Here is a 25,650-nt window from a genome sequence, read left to right as displayed (position 1 = left end):
TCCCCTAGACCTTCCTCAGCTCTCAGTCTAGACCACCAGTATATATCACCCCAGCTCCATATTGCAGAAGCTAAACTCCAGGTGAGTGCAACCAAGAGGTCAGTGACTCCCTTCATCCACCCAGCCCTCACTCATAGCTGTACTCCAGGCATAGCTGTCAGAGAATACTGGGGCCCCATTACCCTTTCCTCAGCTCAATCCTAAGATACAGTATTCATCCCAAGAGAGACAAGCTGAAAATATTATATGCTATTCTGCCTGTGCCCTGTTTATATAACAGGAGTTTAATTCCAAGAGTAAAGGGACACAGAGGAATTAGAAATTAATAACAAAAAAATTACAAATTCGCAAATATGTGAAAATTAAGTAACATATTCCTAAATAACCCATGAGTCATAAAACACAAAGGAAATTAGAAAATGGTTTGAAATTAATGAAAATGAAGACTCCACATACCAAAGCTTGTGGGATGAAGCTAAACACTACTTTAAAGAGGAAAATGTACAGCAGTAAACGCTTTTAATGAAATGAAATAAATCAATAACCTAAACTTCCATTTTAAGACTGGGGAACAAAAAGGAAGGACAAACTAAACCTAAATCAACCAAAAGAAATAAAATAATGTTTAGATTAGAAATTAATAAAATAGAGAATAGAAAAACAATAGTCAACAAAAGCAAAGTTAATTATTTGATAGAAATGAATTTCTAATTGTAAAACTTCTTGAGAAGAAAAATATAGGCATAGATGATTCACTGGCAAATTTCACTAAACACTTAAAGAAAAATTCATATCAATTTTTCATAAACCCTTTCAAAAACAGAACAGTAAACACATCCCAACTCATTTCATGAAGTCATTTTGTCATGATGTCAAAACTATGCAAAGGCATCATAGAAAAAGAAAGTTATTAACCAACACTTCTTGTGAACACAGATGAAAACATCATCAATTAAATAAAGCAAACTAAATCCAGCAACATATAAAAAGGATTGTACACCATGACTAAGTGGAATTTATTCTAAGAATGCAAGGTTGATTTAACCTTTGAAAAAAATCTATAGAACAATCAGTAGGATAAAGAGCAAAAACTACATGATTATCTCAAGGATGTAGAAGAAGCATTTGACAAGATTAAACTATCAGTTTTGATAACAACACTCAACAATATAGGAAGAAAAAGGAACTCTGTCAACTGATAACAGACGTTTATGAAAAACCCACATGTAACCTGATCCTTAATAGAGAAAGTCTGAATGCTCCCCTCTAATGTAATGAAAAAGGCAAGGATGTCCACTCTCATCTATTGTCTTCAACATTGTCCTGGAGGTTCTACCCATAACAGCTAGGCAAGGCAAGGAAATAACGTCCAGGGAAAGAAGAAGGTAAAACTATTTCTATTTGCATTGACATTATCTTTCGTATGGAAAATTCTAATAATTTTCTACTAAGTTTTTTAATCCACTAAATATTAAAACTAATAAATGGGTTCAGAACAGTTGCAGAATATGAGATCAACTAAAACATTAATTGTATTTCTATACACTAACAATGAGCAATCTAAAACTGAAACAAAAAGAAAAATTCCATTTACAATAGTATCAAAAAGAACAGTTAGAAATAAATGTAATTGAAGAGGCATAAGACTTGCACACTGAAAACATTGTACACCAAAATATTGCTGAAATAAAGATGGAACAGCATGTCATAAATGTAAATTGAACAACATGTCATATTCATGGATTTGAAGACTTAATATTGCTAAGATGGCTATAATTCCTAAGTTGGTTTACAAATGTAATGTAATCACTGTCAAAATTCAGTCTTGCTTCTTTGCATTAATTGGCAAGTTGGTCCTAAAATACATACAGAATTTTAAAGGTTTCAGAAAAGCCAAAATAATCTTGAAAAAGATGAGCAAAGTTAGATGCTTCACATTTAGATGCTACACATTATATCAAAATTTACGGCATAGCTGCCGTTCTCCAGACAGTACGTAGTACTAGCATAGGACAGACACATACATCAATGAACTGGAATTGAGAATCCAGAAATAGACACTCACATGTCCTGTCAGCTGATTTTTAACCAGGGTGTCAATACAGCTCAATGAGGAAAAAAATGGTGTTTTCAATAAATGGTGCTGCCACCCAAATTTTCACCAACTAAAAAATGAATATACAAAATGTGATAGAGCCATGCAACGGAATATTGACTCAGCTATACAAAGGACTGAAGTACTGATACTTGCCACACAATGTATAAACCTTGAAAACAGGGCACTAAATGAAAAAAGCCAGTCACAAACGCCCAATATTGTATGATTTAATTTATATAAAATCTTCAGAATAGGCAAATCTATAGAGAGAGAAAGCAGATTAGTGATTGTGCAGGGCTGGGAGGGATGGAGAGCAATGAGGGTGCAACTGCTTCTGGATAGGGTGCTTCTCTTGGAGTTGGTGAAAACTTACTATAGATCATTGGAACAAGTGAGATTAAGTACAGCCACATAACTTTGTGAATATACTAAATACCATTAAGTTTTACCTTTGTTTTTTTGTTTTTTTTTTTTTTTTGAGACGGAGTTTCGCTCTTGTTACCCAGGCTGGAGTGCAATCGCGCGATCTCGGCTCACCACAACCTCCGCCTCCCGTGTTCAGGCAATTCTACTGCCCCAGCCTCCTGAGTCGATGGGATTACAGGCATGCGCCACCATGCCCAGCTAATTTTTTGTATTTTCAGTAGAGACGGGGTTTCACCGTGTTGACCAGGATGGTCTCGATCTCTTGACCTCGTGATCCACCCGCCTCGGCCTCCCAAAGTGCTGGGATTACAGGCTTGAGCCACCGCGCCCGGCAAGTTTTACGTTTTAAATGAACGAATCGTAGGTATGTGAATTGTATCACCATAAAACTGCTACATGAAAAAGAATTAAAGATTACATAAAGAAGATAATTTTTAATTCCTAGCCTATAAAAATAAGAAGAAAAAGATTAAATTCATAATTGCCCTGGAATTACAATCAGTGATCTTTAAAGATAGGGAATTTATACAAAGATACAACAAAAGATGAAATAACATCGACAGACAAGCTGCAGCCCAAAATATGTACAGGAGAATATCGAGGGAAAAGTGGGTGCAATTCTGTAGGATGATTCAGTCTCTGAGGTGCGGACTGGTGAATTCCATTGTAACGTCCACTCATTTTACTGCCCCACTAACCACACCCTGGCCTATTTGTGCCATCTTTTAGGACATGAAGACATATTTGCCTCAAGGTGGGAAGAATGAATGTGGTTGGTTTCTCCAAGGCAGGTCTGCACTTTAACTCTCTGGCAACATCCAGGAGTAACAGAGAATCCCTATGCCCAGATGAAGGGCTAATAATCTACCATCCCTCCCCACAACAGGATATCTTATCCTTTCCCCATGATACAGAATGAAATCCATCCCTAGTGAATAGAAACAATACCCGCAAAAACATGAATATTAAATACAGTGAAGAATCCCTAAATACATCATTTCAATGGGCTATGAATTGACAGGAAATAGCCACAGGTACAAAAACTGACAAAAAATTGACAGAAAATGCACACATGCACAAAAACTCTTTAACATTAGATTAAGTAATAGAACATTAAATTCAGAATATTATAAAAAGTGTCCCCACACCGAGGTATATATGTAGCATATCTTATAGTGCCTTTCCTTATTCTCCAGAAACATCAGTGTGGAAGGAGAGGGGAGGGGACAGCAAAGCCACTGACAACTGTCTTTAAATGTCAGAGTACAGACAAATCAGTGCCTGATTTCCTAACTAGCCATAGTCCTTAGGCCAGTGGATCCTTAGATCTTTCATCTTCATTCTGAAAGAACATACACAAATAAGCTATACATTTAATGGGAAAAATAAAGAATTGTTTGCAGACCCTCCTAGAATTCAAAAAAAAATTCAGTGTCAGCTAGGCCACACCTAATTGTGTGTGTGTGTTGGGAGTGGTGAGGAAGCAGACTCAGTGTGTACATCTCCAAAACCCAAAGTGGCCTACTCTGAATGGCGCATCTGGCTGGGCGCAGTGGCTCATACCTATAATCCTAGCACTTTGGGAGGCCAAGGTGGATAGATCACCTGAGGTCAGGGGTTCGAGACCAGCCGGGCCAACATAGTGAAACCCCGTCTCTACTAAAAATATAAAATTAGCCAGGTGTGGTGGTTCCGCCTGTAATCTCAGCTACTCAGGAGGCTGAGGCAGGAGAATCACTTGAACCTGGGAGGCAGAGGTTGCAATGAGCCAAGATCATGCCATTGCACTCCAGCTTGGGCAAAAAGAGAGAAACCCCATCTCAAAAAGAAAGAAAGAAAAAAAAAAGAATGGTTCATCTTTGTTGTGATTGGAAATGGAAGATGCAATATTTTTTGTTTGCTGTGAAACAGATGTCCCAGCATGGGCCTCACACCACCAGACCACTAAAGGTTTTACTAACGTGGTGGGCTACATCATCTTTGTAGGGTATACCAGTGATCCATGGGAGTTTCTGTCATCTCTCATGATTAGCGTGGTTTCATCATCTCATCAATATAGTGGACTAGTGTGATTCTCTAAGAGATGTCTCGAACTGCATTGTGATAGAGATCCAGAGAGACAACATAGTCTTGAGTGCACAGGGTTGTACATTATGACTACGTGAAAACTGTTTCTATTTCTCAGTTTATCTCATGGATGGAAAAATATCAATAGCCACAAAACATGCATTGGAAGCTGTGTTAATCTGATCTAGCACAGCAGCAGCAAATAGGGCTCCTATTTGGCTGAGTTTGCAGTCATCTCCTGTCATTCCCCATGCTCACTTTCTCTCTTTCTCTCTCTCTCTTTTTCTCTTTTTCTCTCTCTTTCCCAGAAACCTAAATGTTAAAAGGAGACATGGTGAGAAATTCTATCTCTGCATCTTGGCTCTTTAATGGTGCTATTAATGTCTGTCATCCCCTTCCAATACTGATTCCAAAAATTAAGAATAAATAAGGTTGCAGCTATCCCACAAGGGAAGTGAAGACTATATCTGGAACTCAGAGGTTTCACTGGGGCACCTCATATGTTCCATATCCTATAGTAAAGGCATATGAAATACTGTAGCAACCCAATAAGGGAAAGACCAATGAGAACACAGTCCTTTTGGGAATAAAAATTTGGGTAAACCACCAATCAAAGGGAAAGCTAAGGAAAAGGTGATGTGTATTAGGTTAGTGGGCTTAAAGAAAATGATAAATATAATCCATTGTCTCATGGCCAGCTACAAAACTGAAGACTGTATTATCTATGCATTTTTATGCAAATATATTAACCAGCTGTTTTCCCTTTCCTCACTACTTTGTATAAGGAGTGAGGATATTACTTAAATTTACAATACATCAGGTAGATCATCAGACTACAAAAATCCATGCCTGATCAAATTGGGAGAATTGTTTACCACTTGGACTTTCTGGATTTGCACTGAACACAACGAGAGGCTTTCTAATTTCCTCTTTTGACAGAGAGAAGGAAAGTTATGTAATATAATATGTATCTACATATATATTGAAAAGCTGACACCTGTTAGGTAAATGATGGCGCCATTAAATATATTTGATGAACAGCAAAAAGAGTAGACTGTGATGATCTTGAACATGTTTGCCCTCACATCCATTTATTTCCCTTACTCTACTCTGCTCAATACCTCCAAGGAGCTGAATCTTGCAGGCTAGATACCTCAGCCCTCCACGTCAGCCATGTTCTAGTTGGGTTTGGCCCACAGAAAAAATTAGTTAAGTCTGAAGGTGAATCCAGCAGAAAGGGAATTTCTTCCAGCCCCTCTCTGTTTTGAGCAGCTTCTCTGGCACTGTTGCATTTTCTCCACATTTCCACCTTTCATCAGGGTGCCATACCTCCTGAGCTCCAGTAATACCAAGGAGATTCCAGCCACAAGGCTGTAGTAGCTTGCTGCAATCCACAAGGCAGTAGTAGCTTGCTGCAGTCAGGTTACCTCACCATCACCTGCCTGGCTGTCAGGTTTCTCCAACACATAAGTAACAACATCCTTTGACAATATTTGTAGTGGTTTCTGATTTTCTGCTTAAATGTTTTACATTTTATTGCCCAACAATTTAAATTCCAGAAAACTTCACTTACATATGAACTAGAAAGATGTTGTAGTATAATTTTTAAAGCTTTGGATAAAAATAGTTAATATGTAATGAAAATATTTAATTTTTTCAGTCACAGCAAAAAAAAAAATGGGAACAGTTTAAATGTGACTAGGGGCATGATTTTTTTATGAGAAGCATGTAGTATGTTTCTAACACAAAATGCTACACACAAGTTTTTTTCAGCCTGCATGATCTCAAAATAGATTTAGTTAATAAAGCAAAATCCAAATTGAATATTGAATATGTAAAATAGAATGCATTGAGGCCAGGCAAGGTGGCTTATGCCTGTAATCTCAGCAGTTTTGGAGGCCACCGAGGTGGGTGGATCACAAGGTCAGGAGTTCGAGCCCAGCCTGGCCAACATGGTGAAACTCCATCTCTACTAAAAATAGAAAAATTAGCTAGGTGTTTTGGCAGGTACCTGTAATCCCAGCTACTTGAGAGGCTGAGGCAGGAGAATTACTTGAACCAGCAAGGCAGAGAATGCAGTGAGCCGAGGCTGTGCCATTGCACTCCAGCCTGGGTGACAGAGCAAAGCTCCATCTCAAAAAAAAAAAAAAAAAAAGTAAAATAGAATGCATTTACTTGATTTTAAAATTTCTGAACAATTCTATGAACTCTGTGTTTGTGTATGTGTGGGTGCATGTGTATATATTCAGTAAACATTTAAAGACCTTCAAGGGAATGATGCTCGCCACTTTCTTTTCTTTTTTTTTTTAATTATATTTTAAGTTCTGGGGTACATGTGCAGATTGTGCAAGTTTGTTACATAGGTATACACATGCCATGGGTTTGATGCATCCATCAACCCATCATCTACATTATGTATTTCTCCTAATGCTATCCCTTCCCTATCCCTCCACCCCCTCCTTTTCCTCCCCAGACCCTCATCCCCAGGCCCAAGGCTCCAGTGTGTGATGTTCCCCTCCCTGTATCCGTGTGTTCTCATTGTTCAACACCCACTTATGAATGACATGTGGTGTTTGGTTTTCTGTTCTTGTCAGAATAATGTTTACCTCTAACAAGCACCTCCTAAGAAAAAAAGGGGAAGACTATCAAGAGGGGACAAAAGGCAATATTATGCGTTAGATCAGATTTTTCAGAAACAAAATTCTGTGATGGATATTTGTGTGCAGAAAACTTATTAAAGTGTCCTTTCTGAAATAGCATCCATAATAGAAGGGAGGCCTGATTGAGCAAAAGGGGATCTGAACCTCCTCACACTTATAACAGAGGCCACAAGTCTCATGGGCACTCCAGAGTTGAAATGACCCTTCAGAGTTGTCTAGGCCAGAGGGACAAGGCCTCTGTACCCCTGTATTGACCAGTCATTGGATAAGTGCCCCTAGTATCCTTGGGTGTGGCAACTCCACTGGTCCAAGGGCACTTTCTAGAGAGGGACTCAGCTGTGAGCTGTCAGCACCCAATACTCCAGAAAGCTATTGAAATCATGCCTTCATTCTGAAGAGAGGATTAATATGTGTAAGCTTTAATTTCTTCTTAGGTTATAATATAATGTTTAATATATTATATTATTTAATAACATTAATATAATGTTTTCCTAAGTTAAATTACTTAGGTTCTTTCCAAGTTTTCATGCCGTGTGAAAATCCAATGGTAAAATCTTTATTAATAATTTTTTTCATATCTTATTTTTCCTTGAATACATCACTTTAATTTAAATTGCTGAATTTGAAAAGATAGCGATTTACAGCTCCTAATCATAACCTTATTTTAAAAATTTTAACTTTCAGGAGAAATGTACCAGTTTATACTCCCAATAGCTGATGGTGAGTATATTCTGCTCACCTACACTTAGCAATATTGTGGCATATTTACTTAAATCTTTGCAAATTTACTAGTTGGATAGTGACAGCTCATTGTTTTGTTTTATGACTTCTTGATTACTACTAATTCTGAAGGGACAAGTTGTTGTTGTTGTTGTTGTTGTTGTTGTCTTGGTGCTGTTTTGTTTTGTTTTGTTTTGTTTGGAGATGGAGTCTTGCTCTGTCACCCAGGATGGAGTTCAGTGATGTGATCTTGACTGACTGCAACCTCCACTTCCCAGGTTCAAGTGATTTTCCTGCCTCAGCCACCCCAAGTAGCTGAGATTACAGGCAACTGCCACCATGCCCAGCTAATTTTTGTATTTTTAGTAGAGTTGGGGTTTCACCATGTTGGTCAGGTTGGTCTCAAACTCCTGACCTCAGGTGATCCACTCCTTTCAGTCTTCCCAAATGCTGGGATTACAGGCATGGGCCACCATGCCTGCCCAAGTCTTTTTTGTTATTAGGATTGTCAGGTACTTGGTACTAAGCCAAACAGTTTAAAAACATAAAGATTTTTTTTTCAAATATGGCCATAAAATTTCTTTTTAAATAATAAAATTTTTATATTTGCTATTTATAAATGTTTCATGACTGTAAGCAAACATTTTAGCAAATGCTATTAAACAGACCATATAATGCCCAGTGAACAATATCCACTTCTAAATGATCTGATTGAAAGCAAGAAGTGATACTGACTGTCTTGTATAATGTAACTAAAGTTAATGAACAAACTGTATGCATGGGATGTTATCTTTAAAGCAAATGGAGTTTTGGTTTTGTTTTCTTGTTTGTTTTTTATCTCTCATTCCCTTTATCTCAGTGGAAAACATCCTTTCTTACCCCATAAAAATGTTGACAAGCAATATAAGTTTTTTGCTTATCACAGAAAATAGAAAGTCCTACTTGTTTTTGTTTTGTTTTGTTTTGTTTTAGAGACAAGGTCTCACTCCTCATCCAGGATGGAGTGCAGTGGCATGATCACAGTTCACTGCAACCTCAAATTCCTGGCCTCAAGCAATTCTGATCCTTCTGCCTCAGCCTCCTGAGTCGTTAGGGCTACAAGCGAAAGCCCTATCATGCCTGGCTAATTTTTAACTTTTTTGTAAAAATGGGATCTTTACAAAAAAGATAAACTTTATATCAGTATATAGTATAGACTGGTCTCAAATTCTGGCCTGCAGCAATCTTCCTGCTTCAGCCTCCCAAAGTGCTGGGATTATAAGCATAAAACACCACCCTGGGCCAAAAAGTCCTACTTAAAGTTATAAAACACGCCTTCAATTTAGAAATCAAAATAATTCAGTTCAATAAATTAATCAACACTTTCATCTTCATTCAAAAATAATACTCCTCCCTGTTATCTGAATTAAAGCTGGCTACAGGTAGTCCTCAGAACATCTATAGAGAGTCTTCATTGGCTTCTCAACTCTTTCACACACTCATATCTTACTAGTTATTATTTTAACACTGTCAAGGTCAAAGCTAAAAGGAAAAGGAGACCAACAGTAAAAAAAAAAAAAATTTTTTTTTTTTTTTTTGAGATGGAGTTTCACTCTTGTCTCCCAGGCTGGAGTACAATGGTGCCATCTTGGCTCATTGCAAACTCTGCCTCCCAGGTTCAAGCAATTCTCATGCCTCAGACACTATTTGCCTTTTGCTTAAAATACTAAGCTAGCTCACCATTATGGTGTGTAAAAAGACATTTGCAATTTTTAAATGCCAAGAAGACTGTTCTATATGTGTTTCTCTATTTCCTCTTTGGGCATGCAAACTAGTTGGAATAAAGATAGTCTTAAATTTCACTTTTTAGGCTATTATCTTTATGTCTATGTATTAGTCGGTTCTCACACTGCTATAAATATCTGAGACTGGGTAATTTATAAAGAAAAGAGGTTTAATTATGTCATGGTTCTGCAGGCTCTACAGGAAGCATGGTGCTAGGGAGGCCTCAGGAAAGTTACAATCATGGCAGAAGGCAAAAGGGGAGCAGTAATTCACATGGCTGAAGAAGGAGCAAAGGGGAAGTGACACACACTTCTAAACAACCAGATCTCATGAGAACTCAGTATCCAAAGACAGCACCAAAAAGGATGGTATTAAGCCATGAGAAACTGTCCCTGTGATCCAATCACCTTCCACCAGGCCCCACCTCCAGCAATGGGGATTCCAACTCAACATGAGATTTAGGCAGGAACACACATCCAAACCGTAACAGTCTATAATAACTTTTTAATTATTTAGTGAATTGTGTATTCTCATTATCACCTGATCTGTCTTCCTTGACAGTGTGACAACTCACATTAAAATTTGGCATCTATGATTTTTCTGCCTCAGCCGTAGCTAGGGAGGAAAAATTCAGTTTTAACATTGTATTACAGCAATCAATGAAGTTGTTCTATTGGATTCATTTATACAAAAAGTTTCTCCTACCACCTCACATCCCTTTCTAGGATTTTTGTGTAGGAACTATGGCAACCTTATATTCTCCAAAATATCGGGGTATAATTTTTGCTTCCAAACCATTAGAAAGGCAAATTTCGAATCCTTGCATTTCACAAGGTAAATAGTAAATAGATTGTTTTAACTTTATGTTTTTAATGTAAACTAAGGCCAGAAAAAGAATACTATGGCAGATCTGAATTCTCTCTCCTCTTAGTCTGAAACTCTAGCTGTCTATTCTATTTAGACCAGAGAAAATGTACAAGGCTTTGTGTCCAGATCCCTACAAGCCATCCAGGAGGTCACAAGTTCATCCTACTTTCCATTTCTGGTTTCAGGCCCTGAAGAGTATAGAAAAAAATCCTGCTTTTCCTGGGGTTTTAAATGGTGGCAGAAGCAAGGCTCATGGTAATAAGACCTAGATCAAAAAGTTATTTACTTTATGCCTTAGGTGGTAAAAACACAATTAGCATCTATCAAATTCATTTCAAACTCAAACAGTACTTAAACAACAGTTAAATAAAAGTAGACTGAGTAAGATCAAGGCGTCATTATCTTTGCTAGTTAAAGAGGTATGTATCAGTCACAAAATCAGCAGGAAATAAACAAAATTCATTCAGAATAACTCAAATTGACAGATGCCAGTGAAAAAACTAATTATAGAATAATGGACATGGCTCAGGAAACAAACAAAATTTGTTAGTCCATTCTCACACTGCTATAAATAAATACCTGAGACTGGGTAACTTACAAAGAAAAGAGGTTTAACGGGCTCACATTTTTGCAGGCTATGCAGGAGGCATAGCAACTTCTGCTTCTGGGAGGCCTCAGGAAGCTTTCAATCATGGCGAAAGGCAAAGTGGGAACAAGGCACTTCACATGATTGGAGCAAGGGGAAGATGTAATCCATTGGAAATTACATTTCAACATGAGATCTGGATGGGGACAGAGATCCAAACCATATCACAAGGAATGCTGAGATACCTGGAGACAGGTGATAGTGAGAAACTATTACTATTCCAGGGGCCAAAGTGGGAGGAAGAAACATTGTCATAGCAGAAGGTCTCCTCCAACTCTACATTCTCCTTCTGGTACCTTTCGTTTTGTGAGCCCAACCCCAAGTCAGCTCATAAGAGAACCTGCCGATACAGTCCATTTCAGTCAACAGCCTAAAGCATGTAGAAAAGCACAAAATAATGGACAACGGAAGTAGAGATTAAGAGGACGGTGAAATTAATGAGCACAATTTTCCAGTCAAAATATATCACCTAAAAATAGATATGTCATAGTCTCTGTCTTTGGGGAAAAAATCCATTTGTGAACAGACATGAGAGCAGTTGGAAAGATGAGAGATAAGAAAAAAGAGTCCCTAAATAGCCAGTAAGCTACAAAATAGACCTTGACTCAGACACAACCTGAAATTCTATTGCTGGCCATTGCACAGGAGACCTGAAGTGGAGGAGGGAGGGGCACGTCCTAGGAGAAGTACATATTTGGTAGAAAGGGGAGAAAACATCCCTAAGAAATACCCCAAAATTGTCGATTAGCATCCTTTCAGAAGATTGTATGTAATGATATTCAGTGAACTGTGAAAGCATGTGGCTGGCTGTAGTTATTAGTTATTGCTGTTATTAACAGCAGTCCAGGATGGAGTGCCTAATAAAACCCCTATCATGACCACATTGAGCCTCTGTGCAAGTACCTTACTTTGTTGTGGTGGATATTGGCTAACTCAGGTCCAAATCCACCATTCTATAGACTCTGCTTTTGATAATAAGCCTGCAACTCATGAATCAGAATCACCATTTGGTTCCCTGCTATGTTCCATTAACTGGGGGAGGCTAGGACACTGGAAGCTGCTGTAGGAACAAGTATCTCTATCATGTTTGCTTATTGTACCTGTCACTGCCATCATAGCAATAGTTCTTTGCCTATCTACATTGGCTCCAGTTTCTAGTTTTATTTATTCTCCCACGCCTCCAGCAATAATCTCATCATGCCCTCAGAAGAAATAGAACCAACCATCAGCGGGCTGTGTTCAGGGATCTGAGTCCCAACTCCATGAGAAGCCTTTCTCTGGTGTTGCTGAGGTATGAGCTGTAGCTGGGAAGTCCTCCTTCCTCCAAGGCTGGACCTTGGCCTCATGTTCTCCATCCTTTGAGGTGCTAAGTGCCAGAACCAGAGGAGCAGCACCCTATTATTATAGGTCAGAATATAAGCTCTTGGGGGCACTCTCCACCAAAATTATAGTTTTTAATAAACCCAAACTTTTCTCTTTGTTCCCAAAGCCGTACGAGTAGAGGAAACTTCCGGTTAGCATTATCCCTGCATTATTCCTGCATTCCCTTTTTTCCTTTCAGTTCTCTAATACCTGTTTATCCTGTTTTTTGTACTAAATGCTCCTCTGTTACTCACCAGTGTGATTTATATTTTTCGATCTAGAGCCTGACTAGCATATCCACTTCAACTTTCCTTGAGGATAAGGTCCAAGCATAGCATTATAAATCCCACCAGATTAAAATATTTTTGTATTTGCTTCTTGTTAATCTTGAGGTCTTAAAGAAAATTAACTTATTTGAAGATGGTATTTTCCAAAAGCAGGAACACACTGTTAAGCAATAAGCATGACATTACTTCTTCTGAAGAAACTATACAGATTGGAGTTGAATTAAGCATAGTTATATTTCACAGAATGTTTATGCTAGACATCTTCCCTGAAGAGCTGGAAGAAAGTATGAATATTTGACCAAATACAGTTAGGTTACTGACAAGGCAATAAAATATTTATTTATTATACTAGCTGCTAAATGTGGAAGTCAAGGAGGCCAGAGGCAAAGGAAAGTAAAAATATTTGGAACAATTAAGCAACCATGGGCACAGCAAGTTGTCTACAGTAAATTTTGTTTATAAGATTTAGTAATTTGAAATTGTTAACTCACTTTTTATTCCCACTTGAGAGCAGGGTAATGTTATTTATCTCTTTAAAGGAGAAGTTTAAATAATAAGTAGATACTTTCTCTTTTTCCATTTTTTTAAACAAAATAATTCCACATTTGAAAACTAAGCTGGGTCATTGGTTAACAAAGTCTTTGAAAATGATACATCTCGAATGCAAAAATGTTCTTATTATCATCACGACTATCAAAGGAAAAGAATGATATCCTTGAGAACCTTCAGCTCATATTAATCTCTCTTAGTTCACAGTCTTCTTACTTCAAATTAAAGTTGTATTTTGGGAAACTTTAAACACAAGCATGTGTCTAAACATATTAACTTCTTCGAATGGCGTTTCACTCAACTATAAAATGACAAAGACTAGAAAAGATTGAAACATTCATCTAGTTATTTGCCATGCTAGTATGGAGAACTTTTAGCACAGCCTGGCGTATCTGTTTGGTCTTCACACTATAAATGATGGGGTTCATTACAGGAGGTATTAGTAGATAGGCATTGGCAATCAGAGTATGCACATAGGGTGAGGCCCACTTTCCAAACCTGTGAACAAAGGACAGACTGATCAATGGAATGTAAAATACAGCAACAGCCCCAATATGGGAGATACATGTGCTGAAGGCTTTCTTCCTTTCTTCTGGGAAAGCAATGCTGAGAACAGTCTTAATGATCAAAATATAAGAAACAACAATAAAGATGGAATCCACCCCAGCAGTGGTAATCAGAGCAGTCAGTCCAACTGCACTGTTGATCCTGGTGTCTGTGCACGAGAGCCTCATCACATCAGGGTGGAAGCAGTAGGAGTGGTGGAGCACATGGCTGTGGCAGTAGGACAGTCTTATAAGAAGCACCACCATAGGAGTCAGTGTTAGTGTTCCCCTGGTGATAATTGCTACTCCAATCTGTGCTATTTTAAGATCAGTTAAGACAGAAGAATATCTAAGAGGATTAGTAATGGCCACAAAACGATCGAAAGCCATGGCCAACAGCACTGAGGATTCCATGACAGTAAACAATTGAATAAAGAACATTTGGGACAAGTAGGCATTAAAGCTGATTTCCCTCACATTGAACCAGAATATACCCAACGTGGTGACCAGAGTGGATATGGACAGGCCGGGGTCAGTGGTGGACAGCATGGAGAGGAAATAGTACATGGGTTCGTGCAGGCTGGGCTGAGTGATGATGATGAAGAGGATCAGGCTGTTTCCTGATAGGGCAGTTACATAGAGGAAGCAGAAGGGAATGGAGATCCAGGTGTGGAAGGCTTCCAGCCCAGGAACACCAGTGAGCAGGAAAATGATGGAAGTGGAGGTGATATTCTGAAAAACTGACATGCTGAACTCAAAAGGCAGAATATTAAGCTGAGTGTCTGGCAATGATAAACTGTATTTATTTGTTATGTATTCAACCTGAAATTATTTCACCAAGTAAACATTTATAAAAGATAATGTCTATATTATATAGAAATCTTATAAAGATTGGTTAATGACAACAACAAACTAAGGCCACATCAAACATAGGAGCAGAAAACGGGAAATGAACAGTTTCCTAAGGATACAGAATTTCTACAAAAACAAAGACATCAGCATTCCATCTCATTTAAGTTCACGTCTGATAAGTGACTTCAAGTGGTAGGTAGTCAGCAAATATTTGTTGAAGTGTGTTCAAAGTGTTGTATGATATTTTAGACAATTAGTAAACATATATGCAGTGATTCTGATACAGTAACTGAATTACATTAGCTTTTAGAAGGCTGTCCAAAAAAAAAAAAAAATCTTCTCTTCATCCCCTGCTACTTCCTTTCAATCAAAATCAGATCCAATATCTCCACTCAATAGCCAACGTTTGTTGATCGCCTACTATCTATTAGCAGGGTGATAATACCCTGGATAAGCATACAGTCTATTTGCAAAAGCAAAACTTAAACTGTACCTAAGAAATTTTCATACCACATAACAAGTGTGAGTTAGATACAAAAAAAGTATGCTATGTATAAACAGGAATTAAAGGGCCTCCAATATAAAAGTACTATGGATCATTTGATGTTATTAATTTTTATCCTGCAACCCAAGTCAACTTTGTTTACGACTGCATGTTATACATTTTAACTGGGTTAAAATGCTCTGGCATTTACAAGCTGGCTTAGCACATGGTGAATTACTAAACTGTATGTGCCTCATTTTCCCCATCTCTAAAGTAACAATAATATGCATATCCCATAGGACTGTTGTGAAGATTAAATTAATGTATGTGAAAATGTCAGCAGAGTATCTCACTATGGTAAAAACTTACCAAATGTTACTTATTATCATTAAAGAGAAAAATTAAAGTTAAACAAGTATACACAAATTGTTTTCCTACATCTATTCCCACCCCTATCCTCATTTATCTACTTGTCTCTTTATCTGGTAACTGAGAAAAAAAAATGGGAATATTCTACATTTAATTTAGGCAATATCCACTTATCCACTGGTTACTACCTCTTTCTCATTTCATCTCTTCGTCCTCTACAACTATTTTTTCTCATCCTTTCTTCGTCTTTCCAGGTTATAAAAAAGAGCTCTTACTCCTTTCCAGACAACCCCCATTGCCTAGTATTTCAATCTATCTTGGATATTAGTTTAACATCAAACATTACTGAGTGCAAGCTGCAATCCAGACTGAGATATAGAGCCAAGTGAAGTATTGCACCTGCCCTAAGGATCATTAGGAAATAATAAGATACTTCAGGAAACAAATGTGCAAAGAAACAAATAATGAGACTGCATTTAAAATACACACACACACACACACACACACACACACACACACTAGAAAGTTGGAGGGGATGGAGTCAAACGACTTCTCTAAGTAGAGAATTGTGGAGTAGAGGCTAAGTGAAAATCATCATAAAAAGAAATTCTAAGCATATTCAAAGGCAATGGGGTTTCAGATATTTTACAAATGCCACTAACGTGTGAGATACAAAGCACCGAAAGGTAGTGTTACCAGGTAAGAGAGATCGAGTATAGAATTATCTTCTTCACTTCAAAAGGGTAAGAGATTTGTGCTATTCATACAATCTATAGAAACATGTGATTTCTTCCTCAACCTAAATATAATTAAAAACAACAAGAACAATGCTCTTCTTAACCTGCATCCCTGCTGTGTGTATCCCCTTTTCTACATCAAAAACTACTAAAGTGATTTGTCTATCCTTATTTTCCTCCCTCATGGTTCTTACCTTTATTTACAAAAGAAGGCATACATGAGGCCAACAAACATATGAAAAAATGCTCATCATCACTGGTCATTAGAGAAATGCAAATCAAAATCACAATTAGATACCACCTCACGCCAGTTAGAATGGCAATCATTAAAAAATCTGGAGACAACAGATGCTGGAGAGGATGTGGAGAAATAGGAACACTTTTACACTGTTGGTGGGAGTGTAAATTAGTTCAACCATTGTGGAAGACAGTGTGGCGATTCCTCAAGGACCTAGAAATAGAAATTCCATTTGACCCAGCAATCCCATTACTGGGTATATATCCAAAGGATTACAAATCATTCTACTATAAGGACACATGCACACAAATGTTCATTGCAGCACTGTTTACAATAGCAAAGACCAGGAACCAACTCAAATGCCCATCAACGATAGACTGGACAGGGAAAATGTGGCACATATACACCATGGAATACTATGCAGCCATCAAAAACAATGAGTTTGTGTCCTTTGTAGGGACATGGATGAACCTGGAAACCATCATTCTCAGCAAACTGACACAAGAGCAGAAAATCAAACACCACATGTTCTCACTCATAGGTGGGTGTCGAACAATGAGAACACATGTACACAGGGAGGGGAGCATCACACACTGGGGTCTGTTGGGGGGAAATAGGGGAGGGACAGCGGAGGGTGGGGAGTTGGGGAGAGATAGCATGGGGAGAAATGCCAGATATAGGTGATGGGGAGGAAGGCAGCACATCACACTGCCATGTGTGTACCTATGCAACAATCTTGCATGTTCCTCACATTTACCCTAAAACCTAAAATGCAATTTTAAAAAAAGAAATCTGATTTCTGTTTTTGACCAAAACATATTTCATTGCATTAGTTGTCTGTGGCAGCATAAGACATTATTAAAAATTCAGTGGCTTTAAACAAGACACATATATTACCTCACAGTTCTGTAAGTCAGATGTCTGAGCACAGCAAAACTACCTGCACTACTCAGGATCTCACAAGGTTGAAATTAAAGTTCCAACCAGTATCATGTTCTTAACTGGAGAGAAGGGTCCTTACAATCCTCACTCAGATTGCTGTGGGAATTTAGTTATTTGTGGTATATGGTTGAGGTCTCCAACTCATTGCTGGGGCTCTTAGCTATAAGGTCTCCAAATTATTTTTGGGGCTGTTAGCTACCCTCAGTCCCAGCCATGTGTTCTCACAACATGACATCTTAGGTCTTTAAGTCCACCAGGAGAACCTCCTTCAAGCTTCTTGTGTCTTTTAAAGACTCCTATGATTAGGTAAGGCCTAGCAGGATAATCTTCCTTTTGATTAACTCAAAGTCAAGTAACCAGGGACCTTAGTTACATCTGTGAAACCCTTTTGCCATATAATATAATGTAATCATGGGAGTCATATCCCATCACATTGACAGGCCCCACTCACACACCCAAGGGATGGATATTGCTCAGGATAAGTACACCAGGATGGGCAGAAATCTTTAGGGCCCTTTTAGAATTCTACCAACCCCACCTCTCAAGGATATCCAATCACCAGATCTTTATAGGTTCAACTTCTGAAATGTCTCTTGATTGACCATATTTATCTCCCAGTTTCATCAGTGACCATCCTCCCTACCCTCAGAAACTTTTTATATACCTATCTGGGTTTTTCCTTACTTCAGCAAACTACCAAATATAGCAAGCTCTTTCATAATAATGTGCTTGCTTAATTCATGTAGTTCTCTCTTTTTTTAATAAGACCAAAATTTTTAGATCCACTACTTGATCCGTTGAACCATGTATAAAGTCAACATGAATTTATTTCAGGAAGCATTTGGTGGCAATCAGCTAGTCTAAGTCAAGTCAGAAGAACTTACTTCTTCTCTGGAGTTATATTCTTTTATATTTATGCATCTAGAATAGTGTTTATTCCATTATATGATTAAGGGTTATTTGAAAATATGCGTCTGTAACAAAATTAAGTTACTGGAAGGTAGATCATTGTTTTTTCATCATTATATTCCCAGTACCTTGAAATATATTTTGAGAAGTGTGCACGTACAATATATACATGTTAACATAAATTCAATCCAAGAGTTGTTAACTGGCCAAGATTCTGAACATATCTCAGGACCTCAACACTTTCAATTTTGTCTATTTAAAACATACTGTGTTGCCTGAAATTGTGTGTGTGTGTGTATGTGTGTGTGAAAGAGAGAGACAGAGAGACAGAGACAGAGAGAAAGAGAGGGAGAGAGATTTGGAGTTTTACTGATGGAAGACTCTGTCCTAGTATTGGCGAATTAACTTATATTTGCCCTCCCATTTGTTGACAGTAATTCTCTTCTTATTATATCAAGATAACACTCCAGACCCACTATAAGAATGTGTTTCAAGTTCTGTGCTGGGCTACCTTGACTTATCTGTCTTCTCTGATTACAGAGTCAGTGATATGGTTATGGGGTCATACAAACCTAGGTTCAAATTTTGTCTCTGCCACCAGCTAGCTGGAGTTCTCCAAATAAGCACTTTACATCAGGTTCCACTAATGTGAGACTGATAGTTCATCAATAGCATTACTTTGTAAGGATTAAATGAGATAACATTGTAAAATATATAATATGCTGACCAGTGCCTGGGATGTGGAAGTCACTTGATAGTGGTAAATGAAGATAAGGATGAGGACAAGAACGGCGGTGGCAGTGTGTGATGGTGGTAGTGGCAGTTGACCTTAGGACCTTCAGTGGCAGTTATAACATATGACACAACTAACCAGAAAACTTAAAATTACATGGACATGTTAACAGCCTGCTCCAAGCAGCAAGATAAATTGCTCATAAACCAATCATACCCCCTCAGTTAAAATAGAATGTCCCTAGAAAATACAGATTTCAGAAAATAGATTTCCACAATTTTCCTTAGGTACCCATGAGAGCTTTCTGCTATTTATAAAGTCTCCCTCATTCTTAAAAGAAACCAGAGCATGTAAAATCTAATGTTTTTCCTGAATGCAGCAGTTTTACTTACAAAGTATAAGGATGTGTTCTTTCCTGCACTATTTTCCAGAAAGGGGCCTGAGGAGCTGGGGATGTGTTCTACCCAGAAATAGGTAGCATATATAAGAAGCCGTATCTCAGACTGCCTGAAAGCTCTTAATAAACCCCTGGTGGAGATTTCTCCAGCCCCCAGAGTATGAAGCTTCCCAAGGGTCCTTTTTACTTCGTGGCTTCCTTCTCTTTCTACTTCATGCACTTTTATAGTTTCCATGAATGAACTGCTGTTATAGGTCTTTGAATTTATGTGTCGATAAAATTTTCTTAAAAGTAAATTTGTGAGTAACCACACCCTCCCAAAAGAAACCACAAGATTGCCGCTCATCTTCACACCATTCCCATACCCACCATCACACACTGCCACTGCCATTCCTGTCCTCATCCTCATCTTCATTTCCATACCCAACTGATAAATTTATCTTCCTCCTGTATTATTTAGGTGAATTTTGTATATTTTTAGAAACCCCTCTGCTTCTGCTTCACTCTATTCCCCCCAAAAAATCTTCATTTATCCTTTCATGGAGCATTTGAAGTACCTTTCATATTCTAGGACTTCGTACTGGTAATACAGAGAATAGAGCACAGTCTTTTCCCTCCAGAGCTCCTTGTGGAAACAGACATAAAACTCAGTGACAAGGGATATTTATGATGACAACACAGAAGAGCTTGTGTTTATCCTGCAGGAAACTCAGCACCAGGTCTTTCAGGAGACAATGGAGCACAGAGCGTGGGAAGAACAAAAGGACTATTGTGGGGGAAAGTGGCAAGAGGTGAAGCTAAATAGGGAGACAGGATTCACGTTAGGCATGAAGATTTTTCAGGCATCCTAAGTCATTTGAATCTAAATAACATAATACAAATTACTCAGCCTGGAACTTTATCTTTCCCATTCCCTAGAAAAACACATTTCTACAGCTCCATGTGAAGCAGCTGAGGAAGTCAGGAACCTTATTTGAGAATCCCTAATATATTGCAGTTCTCTGCTTGGTGTCAATATCAACCTGAATGGTAAAAATATCACATTTTCCCTCTAAACTCTGATATATCAGTTTACAGAAATGTCAATTTAGAAAACATTCTCAAACAGAACCTCAATGCCCCATCACCTACTCTTTCAAATTCTACTTCAGATTAACCAGACTACTATTTTCAGCATTGGTTCTGACAGGTTTTTTAATTATTATTATACTTTAAGTTCCGGGGTACATGTGCAGATCATACATGATTGTTACATAGGTATACACATGCCATGGTGGCTTGTTGCACCCATCCCCCCCATCATCTGCATTCAGTATTTCTAATCTAATGTTATCCTTCCCCAATCCCCCCACCTCTTGCTCTCCCTCCCCTATCTCTCCCACCCCCCAGCAAGCCCCAGTGTGTGATGTTCCTCTCCCTGTGTCCATGTGTTTTCATTGTTCAACACCCACTTATGAGTGAGAACATGCAGTGTTTGGTTTTCTGTTCTTGTGTCAGTTTGCTGAGAATGAGGGTTTCCAGATTCATCCATGTCCCTGTAAAGGACATGAACTCATCCTTTTTCATGGCTCCACAGTATTCCATGGTGTATATGTACCACATTTTCTTTATCCAGTCTACCATTAATGAGCATTTGGATTGGTTCCAAGTCTTTGCTATTGTAAACAGTGCCACAGTGAACATACATGTGCATGTGTCTTTATAATAGAATGATTTATCATCCTCTGGGTATATACCCAGCAATGGGATTGCTGGGTCAAATGGTATTTCCATTTCTAGATCTTTGAGAAAATGCCACACTGTCTTCCACAATGGTTGAATTAATTTACACTCCCACCAACAGTGTAGAAGCACTCCTATTCCTCCACATCCTCTCCAGCATCTGTCTCCAGATTTTTTTAATGATCACCATTCTGACTGGTGTGAGATAGTAGCTCAATATGGTTTTGATTTGCATTTCTCTAATGACCAGTGATGATGAGCATTTTTTCATATTTCTTTGCTGCATAAATGTCTTCTTTTGAGAACAGTCTGTTCATATCCTTTGCCCACTTTTTTAAGGGATTGTTTATTTCTTTCTTGTAAATTTGTTTAAGTTCTTTGTAGATTCTGGGTATTAGCCCTTTGTCAGATGGGTAGATGGCAAAAAATTTTTCCATTCTGTTGGTTGCCAGTTCACTCTAATGATAGTTTATTTGCTGTGCAGAAGCTCTTATGTTTAATTAGATCCCATTTGTCTATTTTGCCTTTTGTTGCCATTGCTTTTGGTGTTTTAGTTATGAAGTCCTTGCCTATGCCTATGTTTTAAACAACAATTGTTTCAGATGGACTATAAATAAAAGCAAAATATATAGACCTTAGTATTGGATGTTTTTGAATTCAGATTATAATACAGCTAGTAGGGATAAATGAAAAGTATAAGCTGTTTAAAAGAAAAAATACTTAGAAAAAAGAAAACAAATATAAAGTATTACTTTATAAAGAGAGAAAATAAATATATTACAAAGCAGATTTTATTAAGGTACATGTAACTATACTATGTAAGATTATCTGTAATTAACACTTCATAAATTACATTATTGAAGCATGAATCAAAATTGTTGCTTTCACAATAACATTCTTAGTACATTTATTTTTAAGATACACCCAATAATGTGGTTCCCCATCTTCAAAATTATTTTTCAAAACTTTTCCTGTCTACATGAAATTTAAATAATTTATGTTTATGCTTTTATTGCTTAGAAATGAATGCATATTATATTTTCTCTATAAAACAGTAAATTTCTAGGAGCTATACTTTTCTTATCAAGCATTTCCTGGGCTAGTTGTTTTTCCATTGGTTCAGACTCCTCCTGGGAGAAAGAGAGCCCACCTCCTATGACTACTGTTAGTATACAGCATCATGTACACAGTTTGTAAGTAATAAGTGATGAAAATATTGCTTCAATTTAGATATGTTTAGTCAGATTTAAACACCTTATGAATGAAGCCTGTGCTTTCCCTGTTCACTGTTTTATCCCTCGTCCTCCCTCCCACAGTGTTTGCCAAAATGAAGTTGCTTAAAATATGTAAGAATATATGTAAAGTTATATAAAAATAATATTAATTCAATAAACATGCATTAAGTAGCTATTATTAATAAAGCACTGTGCTTGTATCTGTGCAAGATACATCAATCCCCAAAGTCCAATGCACATTTCCAAAAAGTTACAGTTCAGTAGGGGAAGAGAAATCTGACTATCCATAAGACAAAGATTTAATATCAGCACCTGAAAGAATAGTAAATGGCACAGTCAGGAAAAGAAGGAGGCAGGTATTTCAGTCAGAGAGAGCAAAATAATCAAAGACCTAGAGGCGAAATATTCCTGGCACTTTTCAGAAATATGTATAATTCCTCAAAGTGGATAGACCCCAGAAAAGTGTTACTCTGTCATACATGATAATCTGTAAATGTCTTGTTAAAATGTAAATTTGTGTGTTCCATCTCAAGGGCTTCTGTTTAAATAGTTCTGAGGTAAAGTTGAAAAATCTGCACTTGAAAAATGAATGTCTAGTGGTTTGGATGCACAGATGCTGGACCACATTGAGAAAAGTCATAGATGCAAGTAGGAAATAGATGTCAACTATGAGTGTATTCAGTGGATTGTATGAGGCCAGATCTAGGACTTCGTACTGGTAATACAGAAAATAGAGCAGAGCCTTTTCCCTCCAGAGCTCCTTGGAAGGAACCCCTTGTGGAAACAGACATAATACTCATGATTACAACAAGGTATCTGTGAAGACCAATTGGAATGAAGAACTCATGAAAGATGAAGATCAAAAAAAGTTTTGTTTTGTGGGAAGGTGTTAAGTGGAAATTACTTCATTATCTAAAATGAAAAAGAAAGCCTTTTATTGAACATTTATAAAATGCAGGAAAGTGTAAAGAATATGTCAACAAAACAACATCCAGTTATCAAATATATGGCATTTTAATGTTTGGGATATGTTTATTTATACTTTTGTAATGTGCATATACACACATTCACATGAAATATATACACAGTAGTAAGTACTTTGTATACTAAACTACCTTTTTTAACAAAACGTAATGTATATTTGTATCAGTATTTAACTTGTTACATCATATTTTATATTTTATTTAGTCAGTACCCTAAAGTAATTGTTTAAGCAGTTTCCACACTTGCACTGCAATGTATAACAAATGCTGTGTTGAACACCACAATGTATCTTTACATTCTTGTCCATTTTTCTTCTTTAGACATATATTTAGACAATGGATCCCCAGGTCTTGTACTATTAAAATACTAATGCATTTATCAAAATGACCTCAAGTACTCTTTTAAGAATTAGGAAAGTACTCCTTTTATTCATACTTCTTCTTGCTTATTGTGCTTATTCATATTCTTCAGCCATTTACAATTTATCACGTAGAATAATGAATCATTACAAATAAACTGTAAGAATTACTGAAACCTAGACTTTGCCTACGGATCTATGTTATATGAGCCCTACCTTGGATAGCTACATACTCTAGAGGTGGTAAGACTACCTAAACGCCAAGTATGACTTTATTTGTGCATGCTTTCAGACATATTTTAATGGTGGTCCTGTACTGTGCTAAGTTCAGTATTCGTGATAAGATCAGATGTACTGACATAATCTCTGCCCTCAAATAATCCACCATCTAGAACTGTGTAAATAGTAAGTTAGTGGATCATCAGAATAGAGACAAAGCATGTTGAAACTGGCTTTTTCAACAAATAGCAGTAACTCACAGTATTGAATGATCAAACATGGGTTGGGAAAGACTTGATAAAGAAGCGGTACACTCAAAATTTTCTAAATTAGCTTAGAAAGAAATACTTTGAGCACAGCCTTGCGAATTTGCTTGGTCTTTACACTGTAGATTATGGGATTCATTACAGGAGGGATAAGCAGGTAAACATTGGCAATGAGCGTGTGCACAAAGGGAGGGGCATGCCTTCCGAATCTGTGCACTAGTGACAAACTGATCATGGGGATATAGAAGATGGCAACTGCACTGATGTGAGAGACACAGGTACCAAAAGCCTTTTTCTGCTCCTCTGGGGAGGCAATGCAGAGCACAGAGTGGATAATCAGAATATAGGAGAGGAGGATCAAGACAGAGTCCAAGCCAGCAGTAGAAATAACAATGGCCAGTCCAAATGCACTGTTGATCCGTGTGTCTGTGCATGACAGCTTCATCACATCAGGGTGGAAGCAGTAGGAATGGTGGAGCACATGACTACCACAGAAGGAGAGACGCTTAAGGAGCAGAAGTAGAGGCACTAGAGCTGTTGTCCCCCTAAGAACAACTGCAAAGCCCACTTTAATAATCCGTGAATTGGTTAAGATTGTGGCATATCTCAGTGGGTTACAGATGGCAATGAAGCGGTCAAAGGCCATTGCCAAAAGTACTGAGGACTCCATGAATGTGAAGCCATGGATAAAGAACATTTGGCCAATGCAGGCGTCAAAACTGATTTCTTGTGCATTGAACCAGAAAATACCCAGCACGGTGACCAATGTAGAAAGACACAGACCTAGGTCCATGAACGATAGCATGGAGAGAAAATAGTACATGGGTTCATGGAGGCTCGACTCAGTGATGATGACAAACAGGATCATGCCGTTTCCAGAGATGGCAATGACATAGAGACAACAGAATGGGATGGAGATCCAGGTCTGAGGAGTTTCAAGGCCAGGTATGCCAGTGAGGAAGAAGACTGCAGGGTGGAAAATGCTCTGGTTGAAGAATAGCATGATGAGTAAAGAAGCAGATGTCTTTGAAGGAAAGAACCATGCCCTGTAATAATGGAGAAGAAAAGTATTTTCACTCTTCTATACACCATACAATGTATGATCACAAGAGAACCATGTCCTAGTCTTCAATAAAATGTATAGCCACTTACTGTTTTCTTATATGTGTTCTTGAGTGAATGAGGAGAGGAGACAGATACTAAATTGTATAAAG

The 25,650-nt window shown here is 37.8% G+C and overlaps 2 protein-coding genes across 2 annotated transcripts; both read right to left on the bottom strand.

The window, feature by feature from the left end:
- Positions 1 to 13,748: 13,748 nt before the first annotated feature.
- Positions 13,749 to 14,738, bottom strand: LOC116525279 (olfactory receptor 51F2-like). Its single transcript, XM_032241080.1, has one exon. The coding sequence runs from the start codon at positions 14,736 to 14,738 to the stop codon at positions 13,788 to 13,790; it is 951 nt and encodes a 316-aa protein (XP_032096971.1). The 3' UTR covers positions 13,749 to 13,787.
- A 9,745-nt stretch (positions 14,739 to 24,483) lies between these two features.
- LOC116525278 (olfactory receptor 51F2-like) lies at positions 24,484 to 25,439 on the bottom strand. The gene has a single exon (XM_032241079.1). It carries the CDS (start codon positions 25,437 to 25,439, stop codon positions 24,495 to 24,497), a length of 945 nt encoding a protein of 314 aa, XP_032096970.1. The 3' UTR covers positions 24,484 to 24,494.
- Positions 25,440 to 25,650: the final 211 nt, after the last annotated feature.

Source organism: Sapajus apella, unplaced genomic scaffold (genome assembly GCF_009761245.1).
Source record: "Sapajus apella isolate SASKATOON/1434 unplaced genomic scaffold, GSC_monkey_1.0 scaffold47, whole genome shotgun sequence".
Lineage (NCBI taxonomy): Eukaryota > Metazoa > Chordata > Mammalia > Primates > Cebidae > Sapajus > Sapajus apella.
The sequence above is the reverse complement of the archived record's forward strand: the minus strand, read 5'-3'. Positions and strand labels throughout refer to the sequence as shown.

What these genes read in the sequence shown, in the direction of transcription:
- LOC116525279 (XM_032241080.1), bottom strand. Translation starts at nt 14,738, where the DNA reads ATGTCAGTTTTTCAGAATATCACCTCCACTTCCATCATTTTCCTGCTC.
- LOC116525278 (XM_032241079.1), bottom strand. Translation starts at nt 25,439, where the DNA reads ATGCTATTCTTCAACCAGAGCATTTTCCACCCTGCAGTCTTCTTCCTC.